Below are 16433 nucleotides of genomic sequence, written 5' to 3' on the forward strand. Positions count from 1 at the left end.
GAAACTGAGTTTATTTGCTATAGTCTGACGTCAATCTCCTTTCCGGGTCAAAAAATTAAAACATTACTAAATTGAAAGTATTTTCCATTTGTGTCCCGTCCGAGTTATTTGTATATAATATAATATGTTTTGGTGAATTGAATTAAGATTTAAAAATGTGTAATTTGAAGGTGTGTTGCTTTTCCCTCCAAATAAATACGCAGCAGCGTTACTCGTCAACCTCATTCAACGAGGAGGAGCAAGGGCCAACACCTCGTTCCAACATATGGTCGGTGCTGAGGAAATCGTCATAAATTTGGAAAGCTATATTGCATTTTTTTAAGAAAAACTCGACATATTGCTAGCAGGCTGTTTAAGCACGATCATTTTAATCAACAACTTTAAGCGGGTGTTGACCTTTCGCCCACATTTTCTGGTAGTACCGTTGCGTGTTTGTTAGCTAGGCTAACTAAGGCGCTATCTGCAACATGAGTTATGGTAGGCCCCCGCCCGATGTTGAGGGTATGACTTCTCTTAAAGTGGATAATCTGACTTACCGAACCTCACCTGAGACCCTTCGCCGTGTCTTTGAAAAGTATGGTAGGGTAGGAGATGTTTACATCCCCCGAGATCGTTATACGAAAGAGAGCAGAGGGTTCTCCTTTGTGCGGTTCCATGACAAGCGGGACGCAGAGGATGCGATGGACGCAATGGATGGTGCTGTGCTGGACGGACGCGAGCTGAGAGTCCAGATGGCCCGTTACGGACGTCCCCCAGATTCTCATCATGGAGGCGGTGGTGACCGTGGAGATCGTGGTGACCGTCGGCGTGGAGGTGCTCCCCGGAGGTACGGGGGTGATGGCCGACGAAGTAGGAGGTAAGAGCTGAGCACATGGTTAAGTAGTTGCTCTAGCTCTCCTTCGATTGGGTAGTTTTTTTTCATTGTTAGCTATGTGATAATTATTGAATTAACGTTAACTATGATGTATGTTTGTTTAGGAACTTACATCTTGTAACGGTACCTTATGGCCCTTGCTTCGATTATGTAGCGTCGATAGGCCACCATTACATGCATGGTTCCTTGACCTGGTAACTTAGCAGCGTTTTGAGGGTGTTGTCGCCTTACGTTTACAACTGTTTTTAGATAGGCGATAACTCGACACAACGAATTTACTCGTTTCTCCCCACCAGTCCGAGGCGTCGGAGACGCAGCAGATCCCGGAGCAGAAGCCGATCTCGTTCCCGCAGCCGCTCCCGCAACAGCCGATCAAGGTCTCGCTCCTACTCTCGCTCCAAGTCTCGCTCCCCTAAGAGAGACAAGGCCAAGTCCCCGTCCAGGTCCCGCTCCAGATCCAAGTCTCCTAAGTCAAAGTCCCGTTCCAGGAGCCACACCCCTGCGGAAAGAGCCTCAAGATCAAGATCCAAGAGCCAGCCCAAGTCACCTGGGGAGAATGGAGCTGAAACCCCATAGATGACTGACAAAATGGTAAGTGTTGGGCAAGGAGATGGGACCATAACACTACCTTTTTGTAGATGGTTTGAAGTGAAGTCTAGCGTTACACTAGATTGAATGAATAGCATAAGGAAGGTGATGTGGGGATATTATGTGTGGGATGGATTTGCACCAAGTCTCCCTTTTCCATGGTTATCTGTGGTTGACTAGAAGGGGTTTGGTTGTGGGATGTCTTGACAATGTGAACTGCTTTAAGTCTTTTCCACTTCAGTGGTTATGCATATTACTGTAACACTGGGCATGGCAAAGAGGAATGGAAAACTCTCCCATATGCTGGTTTCCTTAAACCCACATTTGATGGATTTTGGGGGCTATTCCTTTGTCACAATTTTGTTCTGTCCTGCCCAATGTTCCAGTTCATTATCAGCGTAGGGTAAATTTAGGTCCATTCTTGCATTGTACGTATGTGGCATTTGAGAATACATTTTTACCGTAAAAAATAAAATGTTCATAAAAAAAATCTGGAATTCTCTCCTCCAAGCTGCGGAATCCTGTTTGCAAAAGAGGAGTTTGAGGCAGTATGAGCAGTTAGTGAGCTGGGTGTGTGAGCTGTCCGGGCACCTGCTGCTGTGGGGGTTGCTATGGAGCAGGCCGGTTGCAGGTTGCAGTCAGTGTTGGGGTGGTGTTGAGGTACGTCTGCAGGACAATGGACAGAAGCCTTGCATTGTCCTCCAGGTCATGCTCTCTGCTTTTTGGGGCAAAGACTTGTGCTCAGGAGGGAACCAAGGTTTGTCTGACTCTGGTTTCTCATGACAAGATTTTTCCTTTTTGTGAAGCCCGGGCGTCTCTTGACGTTTGGTTCCTTCCTTGATCCAAAAAATTTCACCCATCAGAAATGGGTTTGCATAGCTTTTGATTTGGCTCTTTCTTTCAAATGTAGACTAGTTTCCTACTAATATGGGGGAAATGTGCTATGCACATGAAGTTGGCATTACTTTGCCAGCTGATTACACCATACATATGGCCTGGAGGTGTCTCCATGTCTATCTGAAGGGAGTGGTGGTAAAGTTAACAAGTCGTCGCCACTTCATTACTAGAGGTTGAAAACAAAATTGAGTTATTTGTTTTCCAACACACGTTTCTTACATCCTTGTCTTTCAAACATTTTTCAGGTGAGATGCCAATGAGGATGTCACACTTCAGACTGAGGACCCTGTCCATACAATGATTTCTGTGTAAAAGGTTATTATTGTATCTTGATCTGAAGGCTTTTGGTGTATTTTCATTTTTTTTCCGTTCGCCCAGACTGCTTGTCTTTCATTGTGCAATGTTTAACAAAAAATAAAAACTATACTTAATGTGCTTTTGAGGTAGAAGCTAAAACTGCTGGGATTTCAATTTGTTGGACAGCATGGCTATTTTTATCTAAAACTGTCATAGTGAAGATTTGATGGCCTAGCTTTTACAACTGTTATTTTGGGTTTCATGAAGGCCATTACTGAAGTTCAAATGGCTATGGCTTTTAGGATAAGTATGAAAAGAACCAGGCATGGATTTACTTGCAGGTTAACTTTGCTATGTAGCTTTGTTTAATTTCATTGTGACTCTAATCTTCTCTCCTGTATTTTTTGTGCACTAGGCGCAGTTGTGTAGCAGTTGAGTATTGCTGGTTAGCTGTTAAGGTGGCGTGTTGCAGTGCTTGGCTGTTTCCAGTGTTCTCCGGAATGCCCCTGTGGCTACAATGCTGTGATGGTGGCCAACTTAAATGGCTGCTACAAATTCACCATCGGTAGAATGCCTGTCTTTCAACAAGTTAAAATGTTCTCTAATTCAGAGCACTAAGTATGGTGTGCTAATTTTGTTTCATGCATTCTGTCTTGCCCTTTGTGCATTCCTTTTCCCCCTTGCAAGAGTCTGTATAGGTGTCCAATGTGAAAGCTAATAAAAATTGTCTTCTAAAACATTTGGGTTATCTATTTATTATAAAACTTTAACAGAACACTAATACTATACAACTTAAACTGTTTTGAACCATTGATCTTGTATTGGGTCATGACTATTTGGTGACTTTGAATGTGCCTTGCTAGCAGTAACTGAAGGATAAGTTGACAATTGTCTTTCATTCAGCTTTCCTTGTCCTCGGTTATAATCATTTGTACAGTATGGCTTCCAGGAAGTGTTGACCCAGCTAGTTGATCTTTGTTGGCATGGAATTTCTCCAGTGGAATGTTGAGACACTTCAAGTTCCATTTGTGCAGCAATGCCTCTATGGACCAGTCGGCACTGAAACATGAAGACAAAGAAAATGAGTAATGTTTACTTGACCTTGACTGACAGCCATGGACTACTGGTCCTGAAAGGCATACCTTCTCTCTTGGTAAGTTGTCCAAAATTGGGCCTCAGGGTTTTTCCTCAAGAGGAAGGAGATGGTCACCAGGACATTTTCAAAATCTGAAAGTTGTAAATTCAGTTGAGTTACAGATCTGAATGATCTGCTCAAATTTTTCCAAACTAACCAGTCAGTCTGAGCTAACCTTCAGGCTCATAGAAAACATCTGATCCCAAGATGATGTCTAATGGAGGGAGGCGCAGAAGGTCTGGGGAGACTTCTCCCCAGGTAATGCCCACCACGAGCACATTGGGCAGTTCATTCACTTCACAGGTGCGCCTACAGTTCTCCAGACACAGTGGAAGTTCTGCACTGTCTGACAAGATCACTTGTGCCCCACACTTAGCTGCCACCACACCAGGTAAACTCACACCAGCCCCAAGCTGTGAACAAACAGCAGTGCATTCTGATTCAATAGTTTGTTTTAGAAACAAATTACACATTTACATGGTAAATAAGTGAATTGGAGAGTAGACTGTGAATTAGTTTGATTCAGTAAATTACCTCTAGCACTGTTTTGTGCATCAGCTCTTCCCTATGTGTCCACACATATTGTGCTAATACCACTGCACAGGGCCATACATGCATCCCATATTGTGGATCAAGGACCTAGTACAGAGGGGAGAAACGACATGAATGTTAACTTCCATTGATTCAGAAAAGTCTGCCTGGCAGGATATCTTCTGTACTCCTCTCCAAGGACCTCGGCAGGCTTCAGAGCCAATTACCACAATGCAGTTGTAGACGAACAATATTATTTACAGAAACATCGCTGGTTCCAAATGGCGAAAGTGCGCAAGTACCTCAGGGATGGACACATTCAGTGATTGCTTTGGGTCCTCGTATTCTTCGAATGTGAACGATTTCTGCACTATGTTGGACATCTCAGTTGCTCTGTTTTCCATTTACCATCCCAATTGTAAAAGTGAGAGTTAGTAAATAAATTCAGTGGTAAAACACTACGTTTACTATCATAAAACCCGTCTCTTCTAAAAAAAAAACAGACACGCTTGAGACTGTCTGCTGAAGGACGGGGAAAACGTAGAACGTTTACAGCCAATGACATGTGCTAATGACTGGTGGGAAGGCGTATTCCACATTTTATCCAATCGGTTTTCTCGGATGTATGACTCGCTCTTGTATGTGGCCAACGAGCTTCCTACGGCTCTCTGGGTGGGCGGGTTTCAAATTGTAGGGACCCCGGGTTTGGTTGCAAGAGCATTGTTGTCGTTAGCTGCTTAGCTAATTTCATCCGGGCAGCTTCCCCCTCGCTATTAAAAGTAATTTTAAGGCCAACGTGTCGTGTTTCAGTAACACCAACAAAGTACTCGTATGAAGTTGCTTACCGTTTAACTTTAACTCCAGACTAGCTACTAAACTAACGTTCGCTTCACTACTAGCTAGCAAGTCAAGCTAGCAAATGTGTTTGTCTATGCACCCCAGTCTAGCTAGCTAGCTAACCCAAGTCCATAAATTCGCAGGAATGAACCATAAAAGTAAGAAGCGGATCAAAGAGGCGAAGCGGAGCGCCAGACCTGAACTGAAGGACTCTTCAGACTGGACGAAACATGACTATTGCGAGACTTTCGATGTGTCACACCGCTCAGTGAAGGTAAACTGTCTGTAGCAAGCTAGGCTAGCTAGCCATGTTAGCTCTTTTAACACGTTTCACCTTACAAAACCAGTGCGGATGGTCACGTAGGCCGCTGCTGCACTTTCAGCGCACAGTGGTCTTCATTGGCGCAACTGTCAAATCGGTCAGTCTGGACTCAAACACTGTGTGCCACAGCCCATTCCGTTAATTATTGACCACATTAGTTTGACGGTGTATAGTTAATTTTTTGTGAAATCGTGACATTGTTACATTTGTATTTCATTGAGGCTTACATGTGAATATTAGCCAGTCACCACCAACAGGTAGCCAGCCTACTGACCCATGTTCTCACACCCAATAGACAGCTGATGATGGTATTTTGTCCACCTTGATCCACTGTTTATATTTTATAAGAAGATTGTAATTATATTATGTCTGTAAGAATTATTGCCCTTGTTCTCAAAGATAAACAACTACCATGGTTAGGAAAGCCCATACCTTTTCCACAGTGTGTCCTGATAAAACACTGTTATATTGACACAATCACTACAACATTGTATGATTGATAATGCATTGATCTTACAACCAACTTCATTGTTAACTGTATGTTTGAAATAAGCCCACTGGAGGGCATTTTCATTGCACCATGTGGGACACTGGGTTATTGCCAAGTGGTTCAGCAGGAGATTAGTTTTCATCACAAGAGTTAAGGGCTGCTCTGGGTTGCTAAGAATACCCATGACACTCGAAGCTTAGGTAGTTTCAGGAGTTCTCCTATAGGTTAACAACTCATCTCAGCATTTTTGTTTAATTCCTTCTCTTTTGGGGTTGAGCTTCTGAACTTAACTTTAACTTTTAGCCTAGTGGTTAGAGTGTTGGACTAGTAACCGAAAGGTTGCAAGATCGAATCCCCAAGCTGACAAGGTAAAAATGTCATTCTGCCCCTGAACCAGGCAGGTAACCCACCGTTCCTAGGCTGTCATTGAAAATAAGAATTGGTTCTTTACTGACCTTCCTAGTTAAATAAAGGTAAAATACATTTAAAAAAAGGTGACTTTAAGACCCCGTCATTCCATGTAAAAGCAGAACAAAAATGCCCATGACCTTTTGTATTCCCTTTGCCCCAGATCAGACTATATCAAAAGGTCTTCCTCCGAGTCTACTCCTTAATGTTCCAGTTGGTTGCATTGCATTCAAAAACAGTTGATCTTTTATTGTGATGCACTTTTGTAAAACACTCAACCTCAATCCGTGAGACCAATACTAGGCCCAATGACTGGGAAGCATTAAGTCAGAAATGACTAGTGTTCCTTTTGAATTCAGTACAGTAATTTATATTGGTAGAAAGGTTATTGATTAAAGTAGTCGTACATTCATGAAATGTAGCCCTCAACCCTCTCTCTTTCGCACACACAAACTGACATGACATATGCGTCTCACAGGACAATGTTGAGCGTGTGGACACCTTGCGTCTCAGCGCAGAGGAGTTCATCCAGCGCTTCGAGAGGCCCTACAAACCTGTGGTGCTGCTCAACTGTCAGGACACCTGGCCCGCCCGCGAGAAGTGGACCATGGAGCGCCTCAAACGTAAGTACCGCAACCAGAAGTTCAAGTGTGGTGAGGACAATGACGGTTACTCTGTGAAGATGAAGATGAAGTACTACGTGGAGTACCTGGAGTCCACACAGGACGACAGCCCACTCTATATCTTCGACAGCAGCTACGGCGAGCACGCCAAGCGCCGTAAGCTGCTGGAGGACTACCAGGTGCCAGTTTACTTTAGGGACGACCTCTTCCAGTTCGCCGGGGAGAAGCGTCGGCCTCCTTACAGGTAAGAGCTATTCTCAGTAACATAAACTAAAATAGCTGCAATGTTATTGTATGTTTTGTGAAGTTGAACTAACTCTAGTAACACCTGTCCCTTTATTTTTCTGTCTTTTTTCTCAGATGGTTTGTAATGGGTCCTGCCCGCTCTGGCACTGGCATCCACATTGACCCGCTGGGTACGAGTGCCTGGAATGCCCTGGTGCAGGGGCACAAGCGCTGGTGCTTGTTCCCCACCCACACACCCCGGGAGCTGATCAAGGTGACCCGGGAGGACGGGGGCAACCAGCAGGACGAGGCCATCACCTGGTTTAACGTGGTGTACCCACGCACCCAGCAGCCAACCTGGCCTGCTGAGTTCAGACCCCTGGAGATTCTGCAGGGACCAGGGGAGACCGTGTTTGTCCCTGGTCAGTGGGCTACTGCTGCCATTTTATAGACATGTCTGGTCTGTCTTTCACTTTGAATACTGTTTGACTGGAGAGAGAGAAGTAGTTTTAATCTTCAGCGATTTTGAATCATTTGTCAAGATCTGAAAAGACCAGGGTTCAGTTAGTTAGGAAATATATTATATAAAAGTAGAGCAGAACATACAGTGAGTATGAAAGGTCTTTGATGAGAAGTGCTATACCAATGTTATGTGCTGTGAATACATAAATTATAGCTGTGTGTATATGTACAGTACCAGTCAAAAGTTTGGACACACCTACTCATTCAAGGGTTTTTCTTTATTTTAACTATTCTCTACATTGTAGAATAATAGTGAAGACATCAAACCTATGACACAACACATATGGAATCATGTTGTAACCAAAAAAGTGTTAAACAAATCAAAATATATTTTATATTAGCCACCCTTTGCCTTGATGACAGCATTGCACACTCTTGGCATTCTCTCAACTAGCTTCATGAGGTAGTCACCTGGAATGTATTTCAATTAACAGGTGTGCCTTGTTAAACATTAATTTGTGGAATTTCTTTCCTTGTGTTTGAGCCAATCAGTTGTGTTGTGACAAGGTAAGGGTGGTATACTGAAGATAGCGTAAAATAGTAGAAATAAAGAAAAACCCTTGAATGAGTAGATGTGTCCAAACTTTTGACTGGTATTGTGTGTGTGTGCCATACACTCACCAGCCAGTTTATTAGATGCACCGGGTTGGTCCCCCATTTGCCTCCAGAACAGCCTGAATTCTTTGGAGCATGGATTCTACAAAATGTCGGAAACATTTGTTGCTCAATTGATATCAAGGGACCCTAACGTGTGGCAGGAAAACATTCCCCACACCAATACACCACTGCCACCAGCCTGTACCAGGCAGGATGGGGCCATGGACTCATGCTGCTTACACCAAATCCTGACTCTGTCATCAGCATGACGCAACAGGAACCGGGATTCATCGAACCAGGCAATGATTTTCCACTTTCCAATTGTCCAGTGCTGCTGATCGCGTGCCCACTGCAGCAGCGTCTTCTTGTTTTTAGCTGATAGAAGTGGAACCCTCTATGGTCATCTGCTGCAATAGCCCATCCGTGACAAGGGCCGAAGAGTTGTGTGTTCTGAGTTGCCGTTCACACCACTGTTGTACTGCGCCGTTATTTGTCTGTTTGTGGCCAGTCTGTTAGCTTACATGATTGTTCACGTTCTCCCTCGACCTCTCATCCATGAGAGAGGTCACAGGACTGCTGCTGACTGGATGTTTTTTTGTCTGTCGCACCATTCTCTGTAAACCCAAGACACTGTCGTGCGTGAAAAGCCCAGGAGGGTGGCAGTTTCTGAGATACTGGACCTGATGTGCCTGGTACCAACAATCATACCAAACTCAGTCGCTTAGGTCACTCGTTTTACCCGTTCTAACGTTTAATCGAGCAGTAACTTGATGCCTCTCTGCCTGCTTTATATAGTAAGCCACGGCCACATGACTCACTCTCTGTAGGAGTGATCCATTTTGTATGTAATAAACTGTCCGGTGATATGCCATGTAATATATGTATTCACAGCTTTTCACTTTCACTATGTAGCTGGGCTATCCTAGCTATCCAGTTTCTGCTAGCTCTCTCCATGAAAATAAACAAGAAGTGTAGCCACCACCTTGTTTACAACCACACTTACACTGTAGGGCTCAGTGATCGACATGGTTGCAGACGTTAATCCAGTGTTACTGACCTACCCTAATACCCTGCACCCTCCTGCGTTAACTGACTGACAAGACGGGATTAAACTCTCTGTTTCCTTTGGATCTGGTCCAGATCTTGAACTTTTCCTGTTTACTCAAGTTGGAGACCAGAATATTAGGTCCTGATGACTGAGAGAGTGTATGTGAGGGAGTGTATTTGTTTCAAGAGAAGAACCCTGTTGGACATGCTGTTCTGTCTCCTCTGAAGATGTCCATCCATACCTTACTATTTCTGTCTCTCCACCAACCTCTTCCTCCACTCCATAAAGGTCTTGTAAACTAATAACTAAGATTTTCATCAAAATGTCCTCGGACAGAGTATGTTTTCTGCCATGTGAGAAGGTCAGATGGTGTATTTTTGTACTTGGCCATTCTGTGTTTTCTTTTCTGTGGTTTGGTGATCCGAAACCTAATCCTGGTCATCTCTGTTGCTTGTTCTCTAGGAGGCTGGTGGCATGTGGTTCTCAACATGGACACCACCATCGCTATCACTCAGAACTTTGCCAGCACCACCAACTTCCCCATCGTGTGGCATAAAACTGTGCGGGGCCGGCCCAAACTATCAAGGAAGTGGTATCGGTAAGCACTCCTAACAGAACCCCTACAGCTGTAGGAACACCTCGTGAAAGAAGAAACTTTAAAATATTATGTCTGTTGGGAGGCTGTGCAATATGAGGAACAATTCTGCACACACTGGGTTTTGCGTCACTGTTTATTTGGACCAATTACGATTTAGCAGGGGTGAACTTTCACCTGGTATCTTTAGAATTCTCGGATGGGAAGTGGTTAGTTTGGCACATAGATGGCCGAGATGATTATAGAGGAGGGGATGTGAACCTCTAGAGCCCCCAAACTCGTTTTGTCATTGTTCACCTCTAATCAGGGACTGATTTAGACCTGGGACACCAGGTGTGTGCAATTAATTATCAGGTAGAACAGAAAACCACCAGGCTCTGGACCTCGTACGGTAAGAGTTGAATACATCTGGTCTATAGGATCCGCCCTGGTTCTGCCACTCGCACTAGGCCAAACATCTCACGACCACCCCCTCCCATCAAATCCAGTAGCTGGTCAGATGGCAGCATTCATGTAAGATTTGGTTCTGGGCTTCCAAACTTATGGGAACCAATAAAAAGTGTGTTGGCAGGTTTTGTAAAGAATGGGCCCTGCCCGCTCTGGCACTGGCATCCACATTGAACCTCTGGGTACGAGTGCCTGGGATGTCCTGGTGCAAAGGCACAAGTGCTGATGCTTCTTCCCCACCCACGAGACCTGGGAGCAGCGAGGACCAAAAGCCCCAGTCCATACATTGGGCAACATTTTCATGGTCCAAAGGGGCACTGATTTGTGCAAAAACTACTGCAAACTCATAATCTGGCAGCATAATTTAATTTGTAACTTCTTCAATAATGTGCGTTATATTGTGTGATTATTTAACTAGAGTTTGATAACCAAGCAATACATAATTAGTCGCCTCCTTATAATGGACCTTGCTGAAGAGATGTTTCAAATGAAATCATACTGCCAGATTGAGGTTAATAGTAGTTTTTGCAAAAATGTCACCCATAGCTGCCTTTTGTAGGTACCTCAATGTGAAAATACATTGTAGAAGAATGGTCTCTGATATTCCTTTGCATGGTCTTTAATGATAATGTTCTAATATATTTGCTCCCAGATCCACTAACTTCCACAAGGAGGGTATTTATTTTCATACATAAAATCTCTCTCTTAGTATCCTGAAGCAGGAGAGGCCAGACATGGCTACCCTGGCAGACAAAGTGGACCTCCAGGAATCGACTGGCATCGCCTCAGACAGCTCCAGTGACTCTTCCTCCTCCTCTTCCTCCAGCTCCTCTGACTCAGACTCAGAGGTACATCCTTTTCCCTCAAAACACACACACACACACACACACAGTGTGACATTCACACACATGAATATACAGTAGCCCCCTACTCTAGGGACCCCTGAGCTGGGTGTAAGATAGAGGGCAGCAGGCACCTGTTCACATGCAGGCAGATGTCACGGGATCTGCCACACATGTGCATGTGAAACGGCCACACATACTATATAGCCACACACGTCCCCTCACTCTGAAATGCTGTAATGCAAAGGTCCTGTCTCTCTCACTACTGCATGCAGGCAACAACATGCCTTGATATTACATTTAGAAGGCAGTCAGAGATGACGGAAGTCTAGATGCAAGAAATTACAACAAGTTACTATGAGCATATTACATAGCCCTGCCTTAACACGCTCCTATATAATACCTTTCATGTTAAGGTTATATTGTTCCCTCTAAGTTGTCCTGCTGGGTCACAGAAACATGGCTACGGGTCTTGGGTTTCTGGAACTGGGGGAACTGGTGTTGAATAGCTTGGTGGACAGCACGCCCCTCCAGTTACATATACATCCATATCAGGTTGGGTTGGGGTGGAGGTTGGGGGTTACCCTTGTGTAATGGTTGGTAGGCCCTGCCTTCCCCCTGGAGAGAATATTCTGTTCTGCTGACTTATGTGTTCTACTGGTTGAACAAGAACACTACTGTCATCAGATGATTGTTTGTATATAGCATGTTAAATTGGTAACGGGTGTTTGTGAGTAGACGGTGTGTATGAGGGACAGTGACACCTAGTCCCCCCATTAGGTAAATAGATGGTGATAGATATGTAGTATGTTCTATGGAGAGATGTATCCAAGACCTCCCCCGTCTCTCTGGTTTGTCCCTCTCCCTGCAGGCTGAGTCGGGCTCGGAGGGGGACGCCATGTCTCACAGGCGGAAGAAGAGGAAGACGTGCGGCATGATATCCAACGGAGACAGCAGCACCAAGGACGACTGTGTCAGCAAAGAGCGCAGCTCCTCCCGGTGACCCCCTCGCTCTGCCCCGGCTCTCCAAAAAGGCCACACCCAGGGGGACTCTCACATGAAGAGCGGCCAATTTGTTTGTTTTCATTTGTGTTTTTCCAAAGGAGAGTCTGGTGGCCCTCTGTCAGTCTGTTGGATAGATAAGAGGGCCAGCCTAACCCTAGGCTGTGATAAAGGAGATTCCCCCTGAGGCGCGGACCTCTTGGAGATTTATCTGCCACCACTCAGCTTCTAGTCAAACGTCGATCTATATTGCTGTTGCTTGTGGGGTGTGGGAAGAGCAGTATTTCAGTGCGAGGGAGGGGTGTTGACCTTTGGAGAGAGGTGGGCTGTTGCCTTGTTGTACACCAGGTACTGGTGCTGAGGCAGGGAGCCTATCAGGCTGGCCTGTCTCCTACAGTGCCATGGTATTATGTTGCTCAGTGGGGAAATGTTTTCTATTCACAGTGAGATGATGGATGGATGGATGGATGGATGGATGGATAGATAGATAGATAGGTGTGCTTTGGATTGACTTTGCAGTACATGGGATGCCAGTTGAGTTTTATCATGGCAGAGTTGACCATCTTTAGATATTAAAGTGTACTGTGAGTTTTATAAGTTGATACTGTATGACAGGGTAAGGGTGGAGGGAGATGCTGCCTTCTTAGTCTGCAAAAAAGCCACTGATTTTATATTTTTTATTTAACATTTCTGCTTTCATCCTCTGGGCTTCTTTTGCTAGTAACAGTTGAACTGGTATGCGTATGTACTGCAATCAAAACAGTTCATTCAATTTCAGTTAATTAAACGATTAGCAAATCAACAGTCCACAATCCAGTCAAGACCATTAAACAGATCTAGAAAGCAAAGAAAAGATTGCATAGTGGCATTTCTCTTTCATATCATATTTACCTGCTGTTGGCATCTGTAGTACAGACTAATGCACACATGTCTAGTGAAACAGCAGCTTTTTCAAGACTTAGCCCAAGTCATCCAGCAACAACTGTAAAGGCCAAGGGATCCCCTCCTGACTTAGATTTAGCCGGTTCAGCTTGACATTCAAAAACTTGCCCTTTTGGGAGGAAATTGCCTATACTACACTCCCTTAGCTCTAGATTGGGTAAAATTAATCACTCTCAGGTGCCACAAATGAATGTTGGGTTATCAACAAAATTCCACCCAAGAAACAACAACAATATTGCCTGGTTATGTAATGTTTCTATGACTTTAATTATTATTATATAGATTTTTTTAATTTAACCTTTATTTAGCTAGGCAAGTCAGTTAAAAACAAATTCTTATTAACAATGACGGCCTACCCTGGCCAAACCCGGACGACACTGGGCCAATTGTGCGCCGCCCTATGGGACTCCCAATCATGGCCAGATGTGATACAGCCTGTATACGAACCAGGGACTGTAGTGATGCATCTTGCACTGAGATGCACCACTCGGGATTAATTTAATTACGTATGGGTTACTCACACAATTTTCAAATTTGTATGATAACAATTGTTATTGTCTCTTGTGTAAAAGAGTGCCCTTTGCTGCTATATTAATCAACATTTTAAGATGAATGAAATCAAACTATTCAATTTATTTGACATTACACAGCTATACTGTAGATCAGGGGTGTCAATTTTTTTAAATTTTTCCCCCCCTAATTTTTCCGGAGAACCATCTCAATTGACATGCCTAAAACCAAATCTAAACTGTGTAGAAATTATAGTGGACATAATTTTATAGTCTCTATACTCTGTCCAGCTTGTTAACAGTCATCAAAATGAAAGCTAGACAGTCGGGGAGTTTAGAAAATTTGATGGTTAGAGAACAATTTTTTGCCAATTTTGACAGCAAGTAATATAACCAATACAAGTGGACCTCAGTGAAGACAATGTGGCCCTTTGGGGCAAAATGAGTATAACACCCCTGTTGTAAATGCTGGTTTCCCAGACCCAAATCATGCCTATTCCTGGTACAAAAAGCACTTTCAGAGAAGTCTCTATCACGGGTGCCTTTTAGTCCAAGATTAGAATTAACCTCTTTCCAGGAAAGGAGCCCTAGGTGTTTGATCTTGTGTTCTCATTCTGAGCCACCATTTTATATTCTCCATCGCATACAGAAGGGGGCACCAATGCCAGAGTTCTCACACTAGCTTGGCACTAGTGTGTGGGGGTTACAGTCCAGAAGATACAGTTGTGTTTAAAGTAGAAATGAGGGCTGGCACAGGGAAAAGTTTAAACATATTCTAGGCCTTGTAGTTGCACATCTTGATCTTATTTCTCTGTGTAGTACAGCTAAGGGGGTTTGTGAAATGTTGCAAATACATTTTATGTGAGAGGATAGGTAGATATTTTGGACAGACTAAATTCATGGTTCTTTCCAAGTGGCTTCTAGGTTATGTGGCATATGCTGCTCTACAATGATTCAACTGCTTTGTATTTCGTTAGTGTAAATTCAAACAAAAGCAACTAGCTAATACATTACTGTTATTCAGCAAATACAAGTTAATGGTTTGAATGCAGATTCTGCTTGTATAACTTTGTTCTGTGGGTTTAACATGGAGTCAAGTGAATACAGTTTTTTTGTGCTTTAAAATGTGGCTTTGTCATCTAAAATGATTGAAAGTACTTTGAAATATGTGAATTGCTGTATGTCTGTGCAGTAGGTGTTTTCCACTGTCTTTAGACAAAAGTGCCTATAAGCACCAATTGATACTGTCATTGGCCTGCAGATGAGAGGTTGTGTTGCTACTTGTGGTCAATGAGTCTGGTGTTTGCGCTGTTTTTAACCCATTAGGTGCTCACCTCATGTCAAGCATTTAGCACTATTACGGTCCCTGGGGTCGGTCACATAGTGCCTTGGATCCGATGGGGGAATGGTGTGAACCAGGAGCCTACGTGGTTACATCTCAGTTGTCTAATGTGGCTTCCTTTGGTCGACCTCTTCCCTTCAGCCGCACTGATCTAAATCTACAGGACTGGAAAAAGGAAGCCCTCTATTAGGGTTCTGTCATATTGCTTTCACCTATCCTGTCGGTCCAGATCAGGGCTTTCACCTATCCTGTCTGTCCAGATCAGGGCTTTCACCTATCCTGTCTGTCCAGATCAGGGCTTTCACCTATCCTGTCGGTCCAGATCAGGGCTTTCACCTATCCTGTCGGTCCAGATCAGGGCTTTCACCTATCCTGTCTGTCCAGATCAGGGCTTTCACCTATCCTGTCGGTCCAGATCAGGGCTTTCACCTATCCTGTCGGTCCAGATCAGGGCTTTCACCTATCCTGTCGGTCCAGATCAGGGCTTTCACCTATCCTGTCGGTCCAGATCAGGGCTTTCACCTATCCTGTCTGTCCAGATCAGGGCTTTCACCTATCCTGTCTGTCCAGATCAGGGCTTTCACCTATCCTGTCTGTCCAGATCAGGGCTTTCACCTATCCTGTCGGTCCAGATCAGGGCTTTCACCTATCCTGTCTGTCCAGATCAGGGCTTTCACCTATCCTGTCTGTCCAGATCAGGGCTTTCACCTATCCTGTCGGTCCAGATCAGGGCTTTCACCTATCCTGTCGGTCCAGATCAGGGCTTTCACCTATCCTGTCTGTCCAGATCAGGGCTTTCACCTATCCTGTCGGTCCAGATCAGGGCTTTCACCTATCCTGTCGGTCCAGATCAGGGCTTTCACCTATCCTGTCGGTCCAGATCAGGGCTTTCACCTATCCTGTCGGTCCAGATCAGGGCAGATAAAGGAGAATGATGAGAGGAAGCCATTTTAAGATATTTAGATGTACACCCAGACATACCTTGACGCTAACCAGATCAAAGTTAATAAATTATTGATGAGTTAATAAATTCTTTTTTCATGCAGCAACGTGTTAGTATGTTTCATTCTACATATCCATAGTTTCATCACAATTTATCAGAATCCCTTTACAGATCGTTTATAGATTTTCAACTAAATCAATCAATTGTCCAACTAACTATCCAAAACCATTGGCTTACCCTTAGCCCTTACCTTAACCACATATCAGTAGTGTTGCAGTTGTTAGTTTTAGCATCTGTAAGATTACTAAACTGGTACCTGTGATGGTAGTTGCCAAAGCAAACCCTGGTGAATCATAAATACTGAGGAAGCATTACGTCACTAGTATGGCTGGCTGGAATCTGCCTGTGATAGTGTCA

At 44.1% G+C, this 16433-nt stretch overlaps 3 protein-coding genes across 5 annotated transcripts; 2 read left to right on the forward strand and 1 right to left on the reverse strand.

Annotated features, from left to right (window-relative positions):
- Positions 1-209: 209 nt before the first annotated feature.
- On the forward strand, positions 210-3395 carry LOC123743423 (serine/arginine-rich splicing factor 2). 3 transcript variants are annotated; one of them, XR_006770192.2, is made up of 4 exons: positions 210-856; positions 1171-1465; positions 1974-2122; positions 2605-3395. XR_006770192.2 is itself a non-coding variant. In XM_045720282.2 (3 exons), exons 1-2 carry the CDS (start codon positions 468-470, stop codon positions 1448-1450), a joined length of 669 nt encoding a protein of 222 aa, XP_045576238.1. In that variant the 5' UTR covers positions 210-467; the 3' UTR covers positions 1451-1465; positions 2605-3395. The 3 variants fall into 3 exon arrangements, 2 of the variants coding, with proteins under 2 accessions (XP_045576238.1, XP_045576239.1); XM_045720282.2 differs by lacking the exon at positions 1974-2122; XM_045720283.2 differs by lacking the exon at positions 1974-2122 and having other exon boundaries at positions 210-826.
- Positions 3396-5027, reverse strand: mettl23 (methyltransferase 23, arginine). The gene is made up of 5 exons (XM_045720281.2): positions 4625-5027; positions 4326-4430; positions 3967-4204; positions 3799-3883; positions 3396-3715 (listed from the first exon to the last, which is right to left on the reverse strand). The coding sequence occupies exons 1-5, from the start codon at positions 4724-4726 to the stop codon at positions 3556-3558; spliced, it is 690 nt and encodes a 229-aa protein (XP_045576237.2). The 5' UTR covers positions 4727-5027; the 3' UTR covers positions 3396-3555.
- jmjd6 (jumonji domain containing 6, arginine demethylase and lysine hydroxylase) lies at positions 5019-16118 on the forward strand. The gene is made up of 6 exons (XM_045720280.2): positions 5019-5433; positions 6858-7246; positions 7363-7649; positions 9857-9992; positions 11146-11284; positions 12150-16118. Exons 1-6 carry the CDS (start codon positions 5305-5307, stop codon positions 12279-12281), a joined length of 1212 nt encoding a protein of 403 aa, XP_045576236.1. The 5' UTR covers positions 5019-5304; the 3' UTR covers positions 12282-16118.
- Positions 16119-16433: the final 315 nt, after the last annotated feature.

This window comes from Salmo salar, chromosome 06 (assembly GCF_965601325.2).
Source record: "Salmo salar chromosome 06, fSalSal1, whole genome shotgun sequence".
NCBI lineage: Eukaryota > Metazoa > Chordata > Actinopteri > Salmoniformes > Salmonidae > Salmo > Salmo salar.